At 38.3% G+C, this 16,437-nt stretch overlaps 1 protein-coding gene across 2 annotated transcripts in view; it reads right to left on the bottom strand.

Moving 5' to 3' along the window:
* LOC127871106 (transient receptor potential cation channel subfamily M member 3-like) overlaps nt 1–16,437 on the bottom strand; it is a 55,312-nt gene that overhangs the window by 11,642 nt on the left and 27,233 nt on the right. For both annotated transcript variants that reach the window (XM_052413791.1, XM_052413790.1), the window contains exons 12-20: nt 15,107–15,290; nt 13,293–13,423; nt 11,567–11,670; nt 9,893–9,997; nt 5,788–5,931; nt 4,088–4,229; nt 3,467–3,544; nt 1,351–1,488; nt 174–305 (exon numbers count right to left, since the gene is read on the bottom strand). In XM_052413791.1, the coding sequence (XP_052269751.1) occupies nt 174–305; nt 1,351–1,488; nt 3,467–3,544; nt 4,088–4,229; nt 5,788–5,931; nt 9,893–9,997; nt 11,567–11,670; nt 13,293–13,423; nt 15,107–15,290 (1,158 nt within the window). The remainder of the gene's footprint in view (nt 1–173; nt 306–1,350; nt 1,489–3,466; nt 3,545–4,087; nt 4,230–5,787; nt 5,932–9,892; nt 9,998–11,566; nt 11,671–13,292; nt 13,424–15,106; nt 15,291–16,437) is intronic.

The following is a 16,437-nucleotide window of genomic DNA, read 5'->3' on the forward strand; positions in this document are numbered from 1 at the left end:
AATTGGAAAATGTAATTCTTGATTAGCCTGTGTGCACTGCTCAGGCTTATCTAGGGTGATAATTAACGCACATGCATTAAGCCAGGTTTTAAAACAGGTTTTTCCAGAGATCAGCTTAATTTTTTTTACATGTAGCAGCAAAAGTTTTCAATACACAAGACATTATACCATACCACATGTATCTGGTCCACAGTCATAGTGAACACCCAGACAATGCACACATACTCAATGACCGTTACTCTGTCAGGGTCAAAATCCACCAGCACCAGGTAGGAGAAAATGCCGAGGAAAACCAAGAACATGAACTGCAAAGAGGAAAAACAACAAAACTTTAGTTCTTGCCACATTAAAGGAAAATATAAAACTCAAATTTTCAACAACAAAGAAACACGCTGAAAATGACTGTTTTCATGTATAATGTACACACAATTGTCTTTTTTCCAATAATGGGTAACAAGACGTGTCCATTGGGCAAAGATGCCTGTACATTCCACTTTTGTCTCAAAACTTCACTTGTTTAAAAAATGGCCGAAACTGATTGATCCCTAAGTGTGACCTTGACCTTTGAGGTGATAAGCGCCACACTTACCTTTCAAATGTTGGTAATTAGTGGTACCGGTATGTTATTTTTAAAATGATAAATGACACAGTTACAGTTCAGTTTTATTGCCAAATGTGATCTTTCATTTCTAATCATGACCCTTATTTTTGAGGAAGAGATGAGTGTACCATGCAACGCATCCTTCTATGACGGTTGACAGGTGTGCAAAGTTATTTTGAAATCCATCGATATATGGCAAACTTTTGGCTGATTAAGGAATTTTCAGGATGTTTTGTTAGTAAATTTGACTTTTGACCTCTAAAAAACACCTTGACCTTTGAGGCAGATGGCTTTTGCACAAATAACGTTTTCTTATGATGCTTTACCTATGTGCCACATAACTTTAAAGTCCATCAATACATAGAAAAGTTATGGCTGGGAATTTATAAAAAGTAATCCAGATACTAATACAGACAAATTGGACATAAAAGATTGTCAGTTTAACAGCTATCTGTTGCCTGCTTTAAAGGATGGCATAAAAATATGCATGTTTTACATTATTAATTTATTGTAAACAATAATAAGGGAGATGAAATTGGTATTTTGCACATGAATGATTCCTAAACAGGTTTTAGATTTATTATAAGGTAACGGACCTTTCAACCATGTCAGAGTAAAAGTTGTACAATGTAGTTATTTACAAGAGTTTATGACATTCACTGACCCATGAAATTGTTAACACAACGGCAATTAAAATGGATTTAATAAAAAATAAAACAAAAAAATAAATTATATAAAAGTATATTCACCATTCCGTGACAGAACTTTGATATTGGAGAGGAGTAGAATGTTGCAAGTCGCTGATACCAGGTGAGTGGTTTCTGTCCAACTATCACGAACTCCATGTTGCACACTATTAGTATGGGGCAGATCATTGCCATGAGTACCTGAACAGGATACCTTTATAATAATATGTCTCCTGGGAAATCTGGGCTAAATACATGTATATAAAGTATCGATGAGCTTGTGTTGTAAGGGATGACACTTTTCATTTTGATGACTTTTTTGTTGAAAGCTAGTCTCTTCTTAACCCTTTGCATGCTGGGAAATGTATAGCTACGAAAATGTTGTCTGCTTAATTTCTAAAATTAGCATTTTCTTAGATTTTTTTTCAAAGAATACTATCAGAATAGCAAACAGTTTGGATCCTGATGAGACGCCACATTCTGTGGCGTCTCATCTGGATCCAAACTGTTTGCAAAGGTCTTTAAAATTCGGTGTCGGCGCTGAAAGGGTTAACAAAAATCCAGCTTAGAAGGTTTGTATCATTCCTGATTAGCCAATGCTGGCTGCGCATGCAAATAAGGGGCCACACTTTGCGCACATGCATAAAGCATAGTTTTCCAAGAAAATTATACTAGATATTTTTTTTAGCTCAACTATTATATATGAAATATATATAGTGGAGCTATCCTACCCACCCCGGCGTCTGCGTCTGCGTTTGCGTGCAAATGTTAAAGTTTTCGTACTACCCCAAATATTTTCTTTGTCCCTTGACATATTGCTTTCATATTTTGCATACTTGTTTACCAACATGACCCCAACCTATAAACAAGAGCAGACAACTCTATCAAGCATTTGACATAATTATGGCCCATTTTCCACTTAGAATATGCAGCAAATGTTAAAGTTTGCGTACAACCCCAACTATTTTCAATGTCCCTTGACATATTGCTTTCATATTTTGCATACTTGTTAACTATCATGACCCCAACCTATAAACAAGAGCAGACAACTCTATCAAGCATTTTGTCATAATTATGGCCCCTTTTCCACTTAGAATATGCATATTATTGATAAATCTATGTTGAAGTTTGCGTACTACACCAAATATTTCCTATATCCTTTGAAATATTGCTTTTATATGTTGCATACTTGTTTACCAACATGACCCCAACCTATAAACAAGAGCAGACCACTGTATCAAGCATTTTGACATAATTATGGCCCCTTTTACACTTAGATAATTGAACATTTTGCTTTAATTGCCATAACTTCATTATTTATGATCACATTTTATTATTACTTTGACAAAACAACACTTACCTGAATACCACAATGGATTCCACCCAAACAATACCCCACGCCCCTACCCAGAATCCCTTCCCTCCCCCAACCCCCCCCCCCCCCCAATAGTTTTTTTTAAAAACATCATCTAATGAATTACCACACCCCACATTATACCCCCCTCTCACCCCCCTACCACCCCATTTTTTTTTTAAACATCATCTAATAAATTACCACATCCCACATTATACCCCCCTCACACCCCCCCCCCTACCTCCCCCTAAAAAATAATTTTTGTTTCCTTTTTTTATTTTTGAACGATCGTCTAATAAATTATTGAATATGAACAATTTCCCCATGATGGCTTACGTTATACTGTCAAGCACTCAAATAGTCGAGTGCGCTGTCCTCTGACAGCTCTTGTTTTAGTCAATTTCGACTTCTCCCATGTACAAATGACCATGAAATAAGGGGTTAGCACAGTTAAAGACCCACCAGTCAAATAATCTTATTCCAGCTGGAGCATTGGTTTTTCTAACCTTGACATTAATTCTGCTGACCATCAACTGTATTTTTGGTGAAAGGATGTCACTGTTTAATATTCAACTCACCCTATTTCAGCTTGCCAGATGATTTGCTTAAGAGTGGAATCTATAGTGCATAGGTAAAAATAACCTTGACCAAACCTCTGATGACCTTCAATTAAATTTGCAGACTTTGTAACTCAACTTTTATTCTGCCAGCCTAGATTCCTTGTTCCAAGTGAAATCTATGGTGCTTGTGTATTTATAACCTTGACCTTAATTCCACTGACCCTCTGCTTAATTGGCAGACAAACAAGGTCACAAGGCAACTCACCTTTTTCCAGCTGGCCAAGATGCCTTGTTTCCAAGTGGACTCGATGGAACTTTGGCACGCTCCAGACGCAATGAACATCTGGAGTATACAAAGTCATTTTGTATAAAACAATCAAATATTGTTGATTTTGTATAGGAAGAATTTAGAGTAATGAATAAACATTGGAGTAAAATACAAACCCATTGTTTCAGGCCAAAGTTTCAAAAGCCAAACGAGACTTATACAGAATTCTGTATGTTGTGTTTATTTGTCATTGGTCTGTATTTAAAGTGAAGATTAGTCTTGCAGCCAGGCCCCCTTTTATTGCCTAAAGGACAGCTGGCAAAATATTATAATTTATTTGTTCTTTTAAACATTTTTTGGCATAAAATATGTATGCTGTCTTCAATAAATTATGAATGCAAATGTAATTGCAATACAGAAATAGCCAGCTTAATTAAATCTTGGTAAAACAAGTTAAAGAACGTTTGGGGTATCAAGGCCTGGACCCAATTTAATACTTTATCTACACTATGAATGCAAATGTTATTACAATTTACAGAAATTGCCAGCTTAATTAAATCTTGGGTTAAACAAGTTAATGTACTTTTTGTGTAGCAAGGTTTGGTCTCAATACATTACCTGATCGTCTGACACAGATGCAATCTGCAGGGCAGACAACTCATTCCAGACAGGTGATTTGCGTTCAACAATCATGATTGCCTTTTCTTGGTCACGTTCGTAGCATTCATTTAAAACACTGGTCGCAAGAGTTTCAAACTCCCTGAAAAAGAAGCGAAATAATTAAAACTTAAAAATAAGGCATGTGGATATGAAACACTTTACAGGCCAGTCAATTTTGAATAATTAAACATCTTTCCTAATGAACATTTTTATTCTTAATACATTTGATATTCCAGGTTCTTTACAATTGACGATTGCATCCTTTCAAATAACTAGCTTCTAGAAGGTAACTAGCATCTAAATGGGAGCCATCCATACAGGTCTTATATATAAATATAAGTATAGGCTGGGCTCAAAATTAACACTCGCACACTCGCAAAATGCGAGTGAAAAATGCAGATTGTGAGTTAAGTTTTAAGTCACTAGTATGTTTTTGCGAGTAAAAAGATAGTGAACAAGAGATGTGTTCGTCAGAAACACAATGCCCCCTATTGCGCCGCTTTGACCTTGAAGGATGACCTTGACCCTGAACTTCCACCACTCAAAATGTGCAGCTTCATGAGAACGCCACTTTTATTTTTATTTATTTTTTACCTTTGACCTTGAAGGATTACCTTGACCTTGAACTTTCACCACTCAAAATGTGCAGCTTCATGAGATGCACATGCATGCCAAATATCAAGTTGCTATCTTGAATATTGAAAAAGCTATGGCCAATGTTAAAGTTTTTTTCGGACAGACGGACAGACTGACATACTGACTGATGGACAGTTCAACTGCTATATGCCACCCTACCTGCGGCATAAAAAAACTCTAGATATATTGCTTAATGCGCTTGACGTCGTGAACGCTGAACCGTAGGTCAATTTAAAGAAAGTCTGAATACCCGTATGTGGAAGCGCGCACCTTGTATGTAGACTGGTAGACTTATAGTACAGATACGCGGATGTTATTGGTAAAAAGAACGTTAAACAGTCGACTATTCACATGTGTTCATTATAAAAGACATTAAACTTTAACAGACATGGCGTCGAAGAGAAAAATAACTATTTTCTTTTTGCCCACAGACTGAAATAACAATACCAAAGATAAAGCAAAGTTAACCGTTGAATTAGAAAACAAACGGAAATTAAATCCTTCTACAAAAACACTGAAAAAGAGGAAAAAAAACTTGATATAAAACTAAAACTTGTTGTTGATGTCATATTTTATTTTGTTTTAATAGTTCTAATGTCCAAACTTGCTTTTATTTGCGAGAATATTTTTGATTTTGGGAGTTGGTATTAAAGCTGCTCGCAATGTTTTGCAAGTAGAAAAAAAAGTTAAATTCGAGCCCTGGTATAGGCAGAATCTTACAATGATTATATATACTTACACACTTTTATTTTAAAAACATTTGACCACATTTATTTAAGTGTGGTTTAGTTTTAAATAATATAACATGGTGTTTCCTTTTTTTTTACCCTGTATTATGACAACATTATGCAAAAAACATTGGTCCAGCTTGTATTGCAGTTTGTTAACAACAAATGAAAAAAAAGGAGTGCAGCATTATGCAGAATTTTTTTCCTATTTTAGTTATAAATAAAGCCTGTTTTTTGTCCATACATTTTTTTAACAAGTAGAAAATAAACATTCATATTGTATTCTGTACTTACACTTTGTATTCCTCGACAGTTTCACGGACGCTGGACTCATCGCGGGTCATTTTACGGGCCAGTGCGCTGTACAGGCGCGTCACTGCAATGGCGCTGGTCACAGGCTCATCTCCCATCTCCCAACAGAACTTGGCCAACTCTTGTCTTGCAGAAAGAAATATAAGCCTATTTCTGGGAAACTGCATGGGCTTCATGCATGTGCCTTAAATTTATCCCAGATAAGCCAGTGTAGTCTGTAAAGGCTAAACTGAGATGACACATTGTGACATTTTGATTATTTCTAGTAGGGGACATCCTTTTAATATAAAAACAAGAAACCCTTTTAGCACAAACACTAAGCCCAATCATGATAATCTGGGATGACTCTTTTAGCACAAGCACTTAGCCCAATCATGAAACTCTGGGATGACTCTTTTAGCAAAAGCACTAAGACCAATCATGATAATCTGGAATGACTCTTTAAGCACATGCACTAAGACCAATCATGATAATCTGGGATGACTCTTTTAGAACAAGCACTAAGCCAAATCATGATAATCTGGGATGACCCTTGCAGCACAAGCACTAAGCCAAATCATGATAATCTGGAATGACTCTTTTACCACAAGCACTAAGCCCAATCATGATAATCTGGAATGACTCTTTTAGAACAAGCACTAAGCCAAATCATGATAATCTGGGACGACCCTTTTAGCACAAGCACTAACCCAAATCATGATAATCTGGAATGACTCTTTTAGCACAAGCACTAAGCCCAATCATGATAATCTGGAATGACTCTTTTAGCAAAAGCACTAGGCCAAATCATGATAATCTGGGATGACTCTTTTAGCACAAGCACTAAGCCCAATCATGATAATCTGTGATGACCCTTTTAGCACAAGCACTTAGCCCAATCATGATAATCTGGGAGGACCCTTTTAGCACAAGCACTAAGCCAAATCATGATAATCTGGGATGACTCTTTTAGCACAAGCACGAAGCCAAATCATGATAATCTGGGACGACCTTTTTAGCACATGCACTAAGCCCAATCATAATAATCTGGGACAACCTTTTTAGCACAAACACTAAGCCCAATCATGATACAATGGGACGACCTTTTTAGCACAAGCACTTAGCCAAATCATGATACTCTGGGACGACCATTTTAGCACAAGCACTAAGCCAAATCATGATAATCTGGAATGACTCTTTTAGCACAAGCACTAAGCCAAATCATGATAATCTGGAATTACTCTTTTAGCACAAGCACTAAGCCAAATCATGATAATCTAGGATGACTCTTTTAGCACAAGCACTAAGCCAAATCATGATATTCTAGAATGACTCTTTAAGCACAAGCACTAAGCTCAATCATGATAATCCGGGACGACCTTTTTAGCACAAGCACTAAGCCCAATCATGATAATCTGTGATGACCCTTTTAGCACAAGCACTAAGCCCAATCATGATAATCTGGGATGACTCTTTTAGCACAAGCACTAAGCCAAATCATGATAATCTGGGATGACTCTTGTAGCACAAGCACTAAGCAAAATCATGATACTCTGGGATGACTCTTTTAAGCACAAGCACTAGGCCCAATCATGATAATCTGAGATGACTCTCTAAGCACAAGCACTAAGCCAAATCATGATAATCTGGGATGACTCTTTTAGCACAAGCACTAAGCCCAATCATGATAATCTGTAATGACTCTTTTAGCACAAGCACTAAGTCAAATCATGATAATCTGGGATGACTCGTTTAGCTTATGCACTAAGCCAAATCATGATACTCTGGGATGACCCTTTTAGCACAAGCACTAAGCCCAATCATGATAATCTGGAATGACTCTTTTAGCACAAGCACAAAGCCAAATCATGATAATCTGAGTGACCCTTTAGGCACAAGCACAAAGCCAAATCATGATAATCTGGAATGACTCTTTTAGCACAAGCACTAAGCCCATTCATGATAATCTGGAATGACTCTTTTAGAACAAGCACTAAGCCCAATCATGATAATCTGGAATGACTCCTTTAGCACAAGCACTAAGCCAAATCATGATAATCTGGGACGACCCTCTTTTAGCTAATGCACTAAGCCCAATCATGATAATCTGGGATGACTCTTTTAGCACAAGCACTAAGCCCAGTCATGATACTCTGGGACGACCTTTTTAGCACAAGCACTAAGCCAAATCATGATAATCTGGCATGACTCTTTTAGCACAAGCACTTAGCCCAATCATGATACTCTGGGATGACCATTTTAGCACAAGCATTAAGCCCAATCATGATACTCTGGGATGATCTTTTTAGCAAAAGCACTAAGCCAAATCATGATAATCTGGCATGACTCTTTTAGCACAAGCACTAAGCCAAATCATGATAATCTGGAATGACTCTTTTAGCACAAGCACTTGGCCCAATCATGATAATCAGGAATGACTCTTTTAGCAAAAGCACTAAGCCCAATCATGATAATCTGGAATGACTCTTTTAGCACAAGCACTAAGCCAAATCATGATAATCTGGGACGACCCTTTTAGCTAATGCACTAATCGCAATCATGATAATTTGGAATGACTCTTTTAGCACAAGCACTAAGCCCAATCATGATACTCTTAATCGACCTTTTTAGCACAAGAACTAAGCCAAATCATAATAATCTGGGATGAACCTTTTAGCTAATGCACTAAGCCCAACCATGATAACATGGAATGACTCTTTTAGCACAAGCACTTATCCCAATCATGATAATCTGGGACGACCTTTTTAGCACAAGCACTAAGCCCAATCATGATACTCTGGGATGACTCTTTATAGCACAAGCACTAAGCCAAACATGATAATCTGGGATGACCCTTTCAGCACAAGCACTAAGCCGAATCATCATAATCTGGGTTGACTCTTTTTACCACAAGCACTAAGCCCAATCATGATACTCTGGGATGACTCTTTTAGCACAAGCACTTAGCCCAATCATGATACTCTGGGATGACCATTTTAGCACAAGCACTAAGCCAAATCATGATAATCTGTGATGACCCTTTTAGCACAAGCACTTAGCCCAATCATGATACTTTGGGACGACCTTTTTAGCACAAGCACTAAGCCAAATCATGATAATCTGGGATGACTCTTTTAGCACAAGCACTTAGCCCAATCATGATACTCTGGGATGACCATTTTAGCACAAGCACTAAGCCAAATCATGATAATCTTGGATGACCCTTTTAGCACAAGCACTAAGCCCAATCATGATACTCTGGGACGACCTTTTTAGCACAAGCACTAAGCCAAATCATGATACTACGGGACGACCTTTTTAGCACAAGCGCTAAGCCAAATCATGATAATCTGGGATTACTCTTTTAGCACAAGCACTTAGTCCAATCATGATACTCTGGGACGACCTTTTTAGCACAAGCACTAAGCCCAATCATGATAATCTGGGATGACTCCTTTAGCACAAGCACTTAGCCCAATCATGATAATCTGGGATGACTCTTTTAGCACAAGCACTTAGCCCAATCATGATCCTCTGGGACGACCTTTTTAGCACAAGCACTAAACCAAATCATGATAATCTTGGATGACTCTTTTAGCACAAGCACTAAGCCAAATCATGATAATCTGGGACAACCCTTTTAGCACAAGCACTAAGCCCAATCATGATACTCTGGGACGACCATTTTAGCACAAGCACTAAGCCAAATCATAATAATTTGTGATGACCCTTTTAGCACAAGCACTAAGCCCAATCATGATACTCTGGGACGACCTTTTTAGCACATGCACTAAGCCCAATCATGATAATCTGGGATGACCTTTTTAGCACATGCACTAAGCCAAATCATGATATTCTGATATGACCATTTAAGCACAAGCATTAAGCCCAATCACGATAATATGGGATGACCCTTAAAAGGAATAGATTTTCAATGCACTAAAGTGTATAATTTAAAATGCAAAAAAAGTGGATTTTTTTATACTTAAAAGTGATTTTTTCCACTTTCAAGAGTATAAAATGGGCACATCATGTGCTTTTAAAGCAGACTAAGATACAGTGCCATCATTTAATGGGCATTACATACTTTTTCAAGCAGGGTTCATACCTTTGTAATAATGCAGCATATATTAACAGTTGCTTGTAAGGCCTTTCAAACCGATCATTAGTAAGTTCCTCTTTGTATGGTCGTAGAAATTCATCCACATCAAATCTGGTACAAAAAATAAATAAATAACCACATGCTAATCTTGCTTATATGTATTTATAGCATTATAATTATGCAAAAAAATGTGTCACACATTTGATTTCTTGGCAAAAGTTTGTACACATATGTTGAGAAAATGTCTGACCCAATCCAAAGTTCAAGCCTGTTTAACTAATTTGAATCACAGTAACAAAGTTCGATAAGTGGTCATTTAACCCATTTCTGCCTAGTGGACTCTCCCATCATTCTAAATTGGATCAATTTATTTCCAAAATAAGGGTTGTCTAGAATATTTATTTCTATATTTAGAATATGCCTTACAGAAATTCCTTTAAGCAAACAGCCCAGACCCTGATGACACCCCGCATCATGCAGCATCTCATCTGGGTCTACGCTGTTTGCCAAGGCCTTTTTCTAGACGCTAGGCATAAATGGATTAACGATAACTGATTATCTGCGTTGCCAATTACAAGCACTGACCAACAACAACTGACCATCTTTCGTCCAATCCTAGGCATAACCCAAACTATAATAACAAAAGTTGTCCTTTCTAAAATTATTTTTTTTTACCATTACCATTTATAACAAGGGACAAAATTGTCACAAAACCAGGTTTTCAAGTTGAAAAAAAAAAGTCTGATAAAGGGAGACAACTCAAACTGAACTGATAATTTATAATTAACCCCTTTTGTTTCAAAATAAATATATTTTTAGTCGTGGCGACCTTGACCTTGGAGATATTGACATAATTCTTTCGCGCAACACACTGTCCAATGATAGTGAACAAATGTGCCGACATAATTGTAAAATCTCACAATAAATGACATAGTTATGGCCCGGACAAGCTCATTTATTGCCATTTTTGACCTTTGAACTCAAAGTGTGACCTTGACCTTGGAGATATCGACGTAATTCTTTTGCGCAAAAACCGTCTAATGATGGCGAACTAATGTGCCAAATGATTTAATATCTAATGGCCCGGACAAGCTTGTTCCGCCCACCCACCAGCCCACCCGCCTGCAGACATTCGCCAATCTAATAACCAGTTTTTTCCTACGGAAAACCTGGTAAATAATCAGGCCCTGATTTCAAAAGATTATTTGAGTCTGAATTACTTGATTTAAATGCTTTTTTCATTGAATCATATTACTGTTTTTCAATTAAATGGTGTTTTACCAAATAATATTTATGTTTGTCATTTTACATATGATTTTTCATGTAAAGCTTGTAATATTTTTACAAAGAAATTTTGCAACTTGATATTAAAAACTTCAGCCCCTACAGTTAAAACAGATAGGCAAATATTGTAAAATCATTATTTTTCCTGGGACATTAATTTTCGTTGATTTCATGATTGACGGTCATCCATGAATTTAACACAAATTGTAAAATGACTAGATCAAATTAGTTCTTTTGGCCCAAATCAGGAATCAATTAATACTACGTGTCCACAAAAAAGTATTTTTTAAATACACAACAGTTTCAGGCCAACAAATATAAATAATTGTACAGTACTTGAAAAAAAAGGCATCTGAGAGGCAATATAAGTATCAAATCTAACTCATTGCCACCGACCTGTCAAGCAAGGTAGCCACAAGATGTGCCACATTGACCAGACTCAGCTCAGTCCGTCCCGTCAGCTTGTGGAGGAGCTTGTAGATTGGGTGGTATCTCTCTACCTGCATTGACAGAATAAGAACATTCAATTTTTAATTGCGCCTTGCTTTTCCAACATGGGAATTACCGGGGGTAGTGTACGTACGTCAAGTGTCGCCCTAGATTAGTATGTGCAATCCACACCTGTCAGGTAGTGTACGTACGTCAAGTGTCGCCTTAGATTAGTATGTGCAATCCACACCTGTCAGGTAGTGTACGTACGTCAAGTGTCGCCTTAGATTAGTATGTGCAATCCACACCTGTCAGGTAGTGTACGTACGTCAAGTGTCGCCTTAGATTAGTATGTGCAATCCACACCTGTCAGGTAGTGTACGTACGTCAAGTGTCGCCCTAGATTAGTATGTGCAATCCACACCTGTCAGGTAGTGTACGTACGTCAAGTGTCGCCTTAGATTAGTATGTGCAATCCACACCTGTCAGGTAGTGTACGTACGTCAAGTGTAGCCTTAGATTAGTATGTGCAATCCACACCTGTCAGGTAGTGTACGTACGTCAAGTGTCGCCTTAGATTAGTATGTGCAATCCACACCTGTCAGGTAGTGTACGTACGTCAAGTGTCGCCTTAGATTAGTATGTGCAATCCACACCTGTCAGCCGGGGGTAGTGTACGTACGTCAAGTGTCGCCTTAGATTAGTATGTGCAATCCACACCTGTCAGGTAGTGTACGTACGTCAAGTGTCGCCTTAGATTAGTATGTGCAATCCACACCTGTCAGCCGGGGGTAGTGTACGTACGTCAAGTGTCGCCTTAGATTAGTATGTGCAATCCACACCTGTCAGGTAGTGTACGTACGTCAAGTGTCGCCTTAGATTAGTATGTGCAATCCACACCTGTCAGGTAGTGTACGTACGTCAAGTGTCGCCTTAGATTAGTATGTGCAATCCACACCTGTCAGGTAGTGTACGTACGTCAAGTGTCGCCTTAGATTAGTATGTGCAATCCACACCTGTCAGGTAGTGTACGTACGTCAAGTGTCGCCTTAGATTAGTATGTGCAATCCACACCTGTCAGGTAGTGTACGTACGTCAAGTGTCGCCTTAGATTAGTATGTGCAATCCACACCTGTCAGGTAGTGTACGTATGTCAAGTGTCGCCTTAGATTAGTATGTGCAATCCACACCTGTCAGGTAGTGTACGTACGTCAAGTGTCGCCTTAGATTAGTATGTGCAATCCACACCTGTCAGCCGGGGGTAGTGTATGTACGTCAAGTGTCGCCTTAGATTAGTATGTGCAATCCACACCTGTCAGGTAGTGTACGTACGTCAAGTGTCGCCTTAGTTTAGTATGTGCAATCCACACCTGTCAGGCTAATCAGGGACAGCACTTTCTGCCTCAACTAGATTTTTGCTTACAAGAGGCTTCCTTCAAACAAAATTTCAATAAAAGCTGAAAGTACGCCCATGCATTAAGCCCTATTTACCCAGAACAGGCTCATTTTAATTTACCAATGGGCATTAACACGAACAAGACAGAGTGACAATGTGAGTTTTTATACATTCCTATTAAGATATATGAATTCTCTGTGGTAATTTTTTAAAAACTCACTATGATTAAAAAGAAAAAAGAATTCAGTTTTAGTTTTTCAATCTAACAATTGGTATTAGAAAACTGCTTTTACATACCTTGCTGTATAGCATCTCGAGCCTTTTTCGGGTCATAAACTCCCTCATAATGACCCCTTGCTCCAGAATGAGCTTTATAAAGGCCACCTTGTCAGACACGATGGCCTCTGTCAGCACCTCATCAAGGCTTCCTGAAACAGACATCAGAGCCCTGCAAAAGATCTAACTACAAGCTACGGCTTTCTTTTTTTTTTGTTTTTGATTTCTTTCAAAACCTTCGTATCTTTATCACTCATATTTCCTAGCATAACTAAGTTATATTGTTCCTAGTACACTGCCAATAATGTGTAAACATAATCCCAAGGAGGTTTACTATATAAAAATTATTTCTTTTGTTTTGAAACTATATAACAATTATTTCTTTCGTTTCAATCCTTTTCTGATATCTATTTTATTGTGTATTTTGATATATTGTACTTGCTAAAATAAATAAATATGTTTAAACTATATAAGCTATGGTTACAAATGAATTTTTTTACCTTCAGGCAATACTTGTTTTTTTATCAATGCGTTCCTTTAATGATGGACATGTGAAAGATACCATAAACTACCAACACAAAGTAACCATACAAAATAACCATAGTGCAATTAAAAATATTATTCTTCCAAAAATGTATTGTACATGTTGCTTAAATTGTTTGTTTGATGTGCAGTGAGAAAGGCTCATGGGTCTTTGTTCACAAGAAAAGTTGAGTTTGTTATGCAGGCCCTAGGAAAACAATTTCTCAAGCTTACCTTAAGTGTAAAACATGAATGCTTTCTCTATGAGAATGCATCTGACATCTAGGCCGGAATTTCCAATGGTTAACCCTTTCCCTCTCAGAAGCAAAGTGAAAATGTCTATGTGCAAACAGCATAAAACCAGAACAGCCTCCGAGTAACTCGCAGACTGTTCAGGTTTTATCCTGTTTGCTGCTCATTAGTATCTAAGGATTGGACATGAAGCCTTTAAATCTGGAATCTAGTAAGAAAGGTCTTCAATTAAATTAAACTTTCTAAGGGACTACAAATGCTCCAAAATAAGTATCTAAGTGATAAAGGGTTAAATCTTTTAGCCAAAGGCTAAGACTGCAAATAAAATCACCCCTTTTGAGCAGATCCATGGTGTAGTGGTAATACACTTGTACAAGAACTCGGGGGAAGCAGATTTGATCCCTTGCTCTACCCTGACCTACTAACTCATAGTTTGCATGAGACATCAAACTGAGATTTAGTGTTCTTAGTGCTTTACACTGGGGACTAAATGACCCAGGGTAATTTCTGGAATTGCGTAAGATGAACTTGTGCCTGATTAAATGTGTTGAGGCTCAAATAGATTATAAAATGTGTCTTGTTCTGAGAAAACTGGGCTTAATTCATGTGCATAAAGTGTCGTCCCAGATTAGCCAGTGCAGTTTGTACAGGCTAATCAGGGACGACACTTTCCGCCTAAACTTGATTTTTGGTAAGGAGGGACTTCCTCGAAACTAAAAAATACCATCAAAGCGGAAAGTGTAGTCCCTGATTAGCCTGTGCAGACTGCACTGGCTAATCTGGGACCACACTTTAAGCACATGAATTAAGCCCAGTTTTCTCAGAGCAAGACACAAATTATCCTGACAAGCTTGGTAACTCAGAATTCAAGAAACCTCTTGGAAAGACAGAAAAATAACAATGACAATTTCTTTTAATATGCTTCAAATGTCACATGATGTGAGTCTTACAGACAAGTAAAATGTCTAACAAGATTTTTAACTTATCAAACAATGTGCCTGACACATTGTTTTGTTCAGTTTTTGGAACAGAACTTGGCACCTGGTTACTACTACACCTACCCTGTTCCCATAGAACATCTTCTCTGAAGATCTCTTCTCGTGCAATGTCCACGCGATTCCACATGAGTGCAAGTTTGAGCTGATGATCACGTCGGTATTTATCTGCCCCTGAATGGGACTTTAGCAGCACAGATAGTATGGCAAGGTCTAACTCATCATGTTTGTTCATGTTGAATACTGTCAGCTGTAATAAAATTGTTAAATGTATTTATTTTAGCTCAATTGCATGGACAGCAGAAGGTTAATTGAAACTCTCTCAAGTCTGTTTACTGGGTAGAACCAGCACTTGGTGTCTTTTGGGAGTTCAGACTGCATGAAACTCTCTCAAGTCTGTTTACTGGGTAGAACCAGCACTTGGTGGCTTTTGAGGAGTTCAGACTGCATGAAACTCTCTCAAGTCTGTTTACTAGGTAGAACCAACACTTGGTGTCTTTTGAGGAGTTCAGACTGCATGAAACTCTCTCAAGTCTGTTTACTGGGTAGAACCAGCACTTGGTGTCTTTTGAGGAGTTCAGACTGCATGAAACTCTATCAAGTCTGTTTACTGGGTAGAACCAGCACTTGGTTTCTTTTGGGGAGTTCAGACTGCATGAAACTCTCTCAAGTCTGTTTACTGGGTAGAACCAGCACTTGGTGTCTTTTGGGGAGTTCAGACTGCATGAAACCCTCTCAAGTCTGTTTACTGGGTAGAACCAGCACTTGGTGTCTTTTGGGGAGTTCAGACTGCATGAAACTCTCTCAAGTCTGTTTACTGGGTAGAACCAGCACTTGGTGTCTTTTGAGGAGTTCAGACTGCATGAAACTCTCTTAAGTCTGTTTACTGGGTAGAACCAGCACTTGGTGTCTTTTGGGGAGTTCAGACTGCATGAAACCCTCTCAAGTCTGTTTACTGGGTAGAACCAGCACTTGGTGTCTTTTGAGGAGTTCAGACTGCATGAAACTCTCTCAAGTCTGTTTACTGGGTAGAACCAGCACTTGGTGTCTTTTGGGGAGTTCAGACTGCATGAAACTCTCTCAAGTCTGTTTACTGGGTAGAGCCAGCACTTGGTGTCTTTTGGGGAGTTCAGACTGCATGAAACCCTCTCAAGTCTGTTTACTGGGTAGAACCAGCACTTGGTGTCTTTTGGGGAGTTCAGACTGCATGAAACTCTCTCAAGTCTGTTTACTGGGTAGAACCAGCACTTGGTGTCTTTTGGGGAGTTCAGACTGCATGAAACCCTCTCAAGTCTGTTTACTGGGTAGAACCAGCACTTGGTGTCTTTTGGGGAGTTCAGACTGCATGAAACCCTCTTAAGTCTGTTTACTGGGTAGAACCAGCACTTGGTGTCTTT

This window comes from Dreissena polymorpha, chromosome 3 (genome assembly GCF_020536995.1).
Source record: "Dreissena polymorpha isolate Duluth1 chromosome 3, UMN_Dpol_1.0, whole genome shotgun sequence".
Classification (NCBI taxonomy): domain Eukaryota; kingdom Metazoa; phylum Mollusca; class Bivalvia; order Myida; family Dreissenidae; genus Dreissena; species Dreissena polymorpha.